The sequence below is a fragment of the Leucoraja erinacea genome, chromosome 2, assembly GCF_028641065.1.
Source record: "Leucoraja erinacea ecotype New England chromosome 2, Leri_hhj_1, whole genome shotgun sequence".
Classification (NCBI taxonomy): domain Eukaryota; kingdom Metazoa; phylum Chordata; class Chondrichthyes; order Rajiformes; family Rajidae; genus Leucoraja; species Leucoraja erinaceus.
This window is the reverse complement of record NC_073378.1, coordinates 134,473,686-134,479,729: the sequence shown is the minus strand read 5'-3', so window position 1 is coordinate 134,479,729 and position 6,044 is coordinate 134,473,686. Positions and strand designations below refer to the sequence as shown.

The window sequence follows — 6,044 nt, the reverse complement described above, 5'->3', positions numbered from 1 at the left end:
TCCACTGTAGTTCAAATTGGATTGCGAACAAGCTGTAAAATTAACTCTTTGTATCCTCGTAACCTGAAAAAGGGAAGTTGTAAAAATCAGTTTTTGATTTTCTTTTAATCGTTTCTTGATGTTCTTTTAGATTTCTTGTCAGTAAAGTTAATTTGGAAAATTGTTACTAGTGCTAGGAATTGGACATTTAAAATAATGGTGAATATGGATTGAAATAATTGGAAATAAGTTAATTGATGAAACATGACCAGCTTTTATGGTTTGTTGTTTTATGGTAGATTCAAGTTGAGAAACAGAGAGAGAGAGAGAGAGAGAGACAGAGAGACACAGAGATACAGACAGAGAGAGAGAGAGCCAGACACAGAGATACAGCCAGAGAGAGAGAGAGAGCCAGACACAGAGAGAGAGAGAGAGAGAGAGAGAGAGAGAGCCAGACACAGAGATACAGATAGAGAGAGAGAGCCAGACACAGAGATACAGACAGAGAGAGAGAGCCAGACAGCTTTACTCAGAGAGTGGTAGCTGTGTGGAATGAGCTTCCAGTGAAGGTGGTGGAGGCAGGTTCGATATATGGTTATATGGTATACCCTTAGAAAGTATTTGCTGATGTGGACAATTTGTTGGTTTGTTCCACAAGTGAAGAGGGAGAAATACTTCAGAATATAAGACAGCAGATGATGACCTTGGGAAAGGCAGGATATAGTTCAGACTAGATTGGAAATTTTGAAATTGTATGGTGAAATGGAAAAAGTACATGTCAAAGAAGTTAAATTAAAATGCAGACCAAGCAGCTGAAACAGCATCTGGAAGAGATGTCCAGGGTAAGTCTGAATCGATTTAGGTATGAGCACTGTAGTGTCGTTTATGCTGAATAAGGTAATTAAGAGGTTTGGTAAACCCACAGAAATCAGCTTTGACAACGGATTGTTTTCATTTGATGAAAAGAATAAATGGAACATTGAAGGTTAAAATAAATAAGATTTGTGTAATGCTCTGCCATTGGCACTGAAGAAATGTTGCATGCAAACTAACCAGCAGGTGACACAATGGAGAAGTTCCTGCAAGGGACCGAGTTTGGAACAGTTACAGATAGAATTTAAAAAGTATATGAAACAGTTAATAATGATATACAAGTCTATTTATGAACAGGTAAAGTAAAAGCTGTCGGAGATGGACCAGGAGGAAGGACCCTTTAAACCTGAAGACAAGGTGTATGTATTTATTCGGCCAAATTTTAGAGCAGGTATTGGAGGATTTTCCAGGTCACGGGGAAACGCAACTATTACAGTATGTGGATGACCTCCTTTTGTCAGGAGCAAGAGAAATGGAAGTGAGGGATGCCACAATAAGCCTGTTAAACTTCTTGGGAAGGAAGGGGTTAAGAGTGTCCCGTAACAAGCTTCAATTTGTGAAACAAGAGGTAAAATATCTGGGACATTTGATAAGTGGAGGAAAGAGACGAATAAACCCCGAAAGGATAGCTGGGATCACGAGAGTACCACTACCAAAGAATAAGAAAGAGATCCGAAAATTCCTGGGATTGATAGGATACTGTCGACTGTGGATAGATGATTACTCCAGACAAGTAAAATTCCTGTATGATAAATTGGGAGAAGAAAAAGACAAAGTTCAGTGGACTCCAGAACAGGAGGTGAAATTTGGGAAATTAAAGAACAGTTTGATTACTGCTCCCGTGTTGGCTCTGCCCTCAGTAGAACAACCTTTCCACCTGTTTGTAAATTCAGACAAGGGGGTGGCACTAGGGGTACTCACCCAGAAAAGAGGGGGAAATCGACAGCCAGTGGCCTTCCTCTCAAAAATATTAGATCCAGTCTGCAGGGGATGGCCGGGATGCATACAAGCGGTAGCAGCTACCGCAATATTGGTGGAAGAGAGTAGGAAATTAACCTTTGGAGGCACTCTGGTTGTTTCTACACCACACACAGTAAGAACCATACTCACTCAGAAATCCAACAGATGGTTAACAGACTCCAGACTTTTAAAGTATGAGGCCATCCTGATGGAAAAAGACGATTTGATGATAATTACGGATAAGAACCTTAACCCGTCCCAATTCCTGTATCCAGCAGAGAAACAGGGTGACAAGGAAGAGGGCCCAGTACACTGCTGTAGTGAAATAATAGATTTACAGACAAAAAGTAGAGAAGACTTAGAAGAGCAACCTCTGGCTGAGGGCAGCCGGTGGTTCATAGATGGATCCTCCAGGTGCATAGATGGAAAAAGACATAGTGGGTACGGTATAGTGAACGGGGAAACTATGGAGGAAATTGAAAGTGGCAGGCTGCCTGGTAGTTGGTCAGCTCAATCTTGTGAATTATATGCATTAATGAGAGCTTTGGAATTATTGGAGGGGAAGGAAGGAACAGTATATACCGATTCAAAATACGCTTTTGGAGTAGTACACACCTTTGGGAAGATCTGGAAAGAGCGAGGAATGATAACAACTCGAGGTAAAGAACTAGCACATGAGCAATTGATAGGACAGACACTGGAAGCCTTGCAAAAACCAGAACGAATAGCCATAGCACATGTGGCAGGGCATCAGAAGGGTAACACCCTGGAGGCCAGAGGAAATAGGGCAGTGGATGAGGTTGCAAAAAGAGCAGCCACAGAACAGATGGTAGAAATGAAGTCACTAATACCGTTAAGGGAACCAGAGGAAAAGATACCTATCTTTAGTGAGAAAGAACAGGAAAACATGAAAGAAATGGGGGCTCAGCGTACTTCAAATGGGAAATGGTGGACACCAAATGGAAAGCAGCTATTGAACAAAGAAATAATGAGGGAGTTATTAGGGAGATTACATGGACAAAGCCATTGGGGAACACAAGCCCTCTGTGACACCCTCCTCAGAACCTACGCTTGCTGTGGGATGTTTACCATGGCCAAACAGGTCATAAGGGGCTGTGTGATATGTCAGCGAATTAATAAGAAAATCATGAGAGCAGTCCCAGGAGGAGGACAACCATTAGCAGTTAGGCCCTTCCAAAGAATACAGATAGATTTTACCGAGCTGCCCCGGGTACGAACATGGAAGTACCTGTTAGTGGTAGTGGACCATTTCACCAGATGGGTAGAGGCATTCCCCACGGCAACTGCCACCGCACAGGCGGTAGCCAAGATATTATTAGAACAAATTATACCCAGATATGGGATTGTGGAAACAATAGACTCAGATAGAGGGACCCATTTTGCCTCAAAAACACATGAAATGATATGTGAAGCACTGGGAATAGAATGGAAATTGCATACACCATGGCATCCCCAGAGCTCAGGAAAGGTGGAAAGAATGAATGGCACCTTAAAGACCCAAATTACCAAGTTGATAGAGGAAACGAGACTCCCCTGGACTAAGTGCCTCCCGATAGCCCTGTTGAGAATCCGAACGGCACCTCGAAAAGACATAGGGATATCACCATATGAAATGTTATTCGGGCTCCCATACTTAGGGAAGATAGAAGGAGTCCCAACAATACAAGGGAACGATGTGTTCCTGAGGAACTATTTACTGGCAGTGTCCCAATCTCTTGCAGAACTAAAAATTAAAGGATTGCTGGCCCAGAGCCCACCACTGGACTTTCCAATTCACTCAGTCAAGGCTGGAGACTGGGTATTAATAAAAACGTGGAAAGAAGAAAAGCTGCAACCTAAGTGGACTGGACCCTACTTGGTATTACTAATCACGGAGACAGCAGTACGAACAAAAGAGAAAGGGTGGACACACGCAAGTCGAGTTAAGGGTCCTGTGGAGGCCCCACCAGACGATATCAGCCCGTGGACAGTGCGCAAAGGAGAAGAACCATTGACTTTAATATTTACCAAGAACCCGCAGGAAAAATGAAGATTTCGTGTTGGTGGGTCGTGTGTTGGGTAGTTACCCAACTTGTAAGTAATGTAACATGCATAAAAATCACAATACCACAAAATAGAAGGTCCACCACCATCCCATTTAATGTATGTAAAGGAAAAAGGTGGTGCGGCTATAGAATGTATGTATGCACCCATCCCTGTAAAGATTGGCACGCGGTGTTTACTTCATCAAAATATGGGTGGCATCGGACCACCTATCAAACTGATAGGTGGAGAGTATATCAAAACCCAAACGAGAAATTGCCAGGACGCGTATATGTGAGCATACAGAGTGTTCAGATACAGGAAAGTGGTAGGTATTGGATATGTGCAGATAAAACAGGGAAGGACGCATGTCTGAAGTTTGAGATAGAAGTAAAGCGAGATGGGAAGATGGTAATATACGAGGATAGGGGAGAGGTGTTCAAGATAGATGACAGTCAGAATAGGGATCCCGGGGCAACACCAGCACCACCAGTAGTCAGCAATGTCACCAGGGAAAATGAGTCTAAGAAGCTGAAGATAATGATAGTAGCAGGAGAAACAGGATTAAGGCAGTTATATGAGAAGGGAATACCAACAGGGGGAAAAGGAGCCAACACCTGGCTTGCCTGGATGATGTACACAGCCAGAAGTATGCAACGAACCAATTGTTACGCCTGCGCTGGAGCTAGGCCTCAGCTGGTCCCAGTACCATTTCCCCTGAATTGGGATAGAACACCTAGGGCTATGACATGTATACTACAGCTATTCACGAATCCCCTCTTACAAAAAAATGAGATATGCCAGAGTTATCATTACCTATTTCCGGCCAGCAACAACAATACGAAGGGCCGAAGGGAAGATCCTCGACCTCCTCCATTTACCATTCCTTTTGGGGAGGAGGGGTTTGAGTGCTATACAAGAAATAACCCAGAGGGACAGGACATGGGGGAGGTGCTCAACTGCAATCAGACGTATAACATAACGGCTGAGGAACAGGGGCCACTGTTCAATAGCTCCTGGCTGAAAAAGCAGATAGTCAGTAGAGCCGATGTCTGGTGGTGGTGCGGGGAGAATACCCTGTGGCCCCGGTTACCAGGGTCATGGACGGGAACCTGTACCCTCATACAACTGATGATGCCCTTCACCATAGCAGTAGAACATGCTGTAGAACTCAATAAAGGAAGCCGACGACAAAAGAGAAAGGTGAGAGGATCATTCGACACACATCTATATAGATGCGATAGGGGTGCCAAGAGGGGTACCCGATGAATTTAAAGCCAGAAATCAGATAGCTGCGGGCTTTGAGTCCATACTCTTCTGGTGGTCCACAATTAATAAAAATGTGGACTGGATCAACTACTTATACTACAATCAACAACGCTTTATAAATTACACTCGAGATGCAGTTGAAGGATTAGCGGAACAACTGACAGCTACCAGCCAAATGGCCTGGCAAAATCGCATGGCCTTGGACATGCTACTGGCTGAGAAGGGAGGGGTGTGTGTAATGTTTGGCGAACAATGTTGCACATTCATCCCCAACAACACTGCTCCGGATGGGTCAGTGTCAAGAGCCCTAGCAGGGCTCACCTCTCTGTCTATCGAATTGGCTGAGAACTCTGGAGTTGACACCTCCTGGACCGGGTTTCTAGACTCCTGGTTTGGGAAATGGAAGCACATCTTTACATCTGCCCTAACATCAGTGATAGTCATGGTGGGGTTACTGTGTTTGTTCGGATGTTGTATCATTCCCTGCGTACGGGGATTGGCTCAGCGATTGATAGAAACAGCCCTGACGAAGAACAGTGCAGCCACCATAATGGCCCTCAGACCACAGTATGACCTACGAGAGGAGGATAGGGAGGTGAAGAACCTTCTGCTAGCATTAGAAAAGGAGGATATAGTGTAAATCAAGGGTGCGTAGCAAAAAGAAAAGGATGGATTGTGAGGAAAGAGTTAACAGGCATGGTTGATTTAGACTAGGGATAGAAAAATAACTTAGAAAGAAATAAGGCAGAAAACCAGACTGCTAGTAGATTAGAAAGTAACGATATAAGAACAGAGAGAAATTCTAGATAAAAAGTAGCAGTAGAAAGACTTCAGCAGGAGATAGTAAAGAAATTAGAACGAAGGGGAAAGGGACACGAAGTCACGCTCAACTACGCATGCTTGATGAGATTACATGAATA

General features: G+C 43.8%; 1 protein-coding gene across 1 annotated transcript; it reads left to right on the top strand.

Annotated features, from left to right (window-relative positions):
• The first annotated feature begins 415 nt into the window (after nt 1-415).
• LOC129705443 (protein NYNRIN-like) lies at nt 416-3,863 on the top strand. The gene has a single exon (XM_055649017.1). The coding sequence runs from the start codon at nt 1,214-1,216 to the stop codon at nt 3,860-3,862; it is 2,649 nt and encodes an 882-aa protein (XP_055504992.1). The 5' UTR covers nt 416-1,213; the 3' UTR covers nt 3,863.
• The last annotated feature ends 2,181 nt before the right edge of the window (nt 3,864-6,044 follow it).

What these genes read in the sequence shown, in the direction of transcription:
- LOC129705443 (XM_055649017.1), top strand. Translation starts at nt 1,214, where the DNA reads ATGTATTTATTCGGCCAAATTTTAGAGCAGGTATTGGAGGATTTTCCA.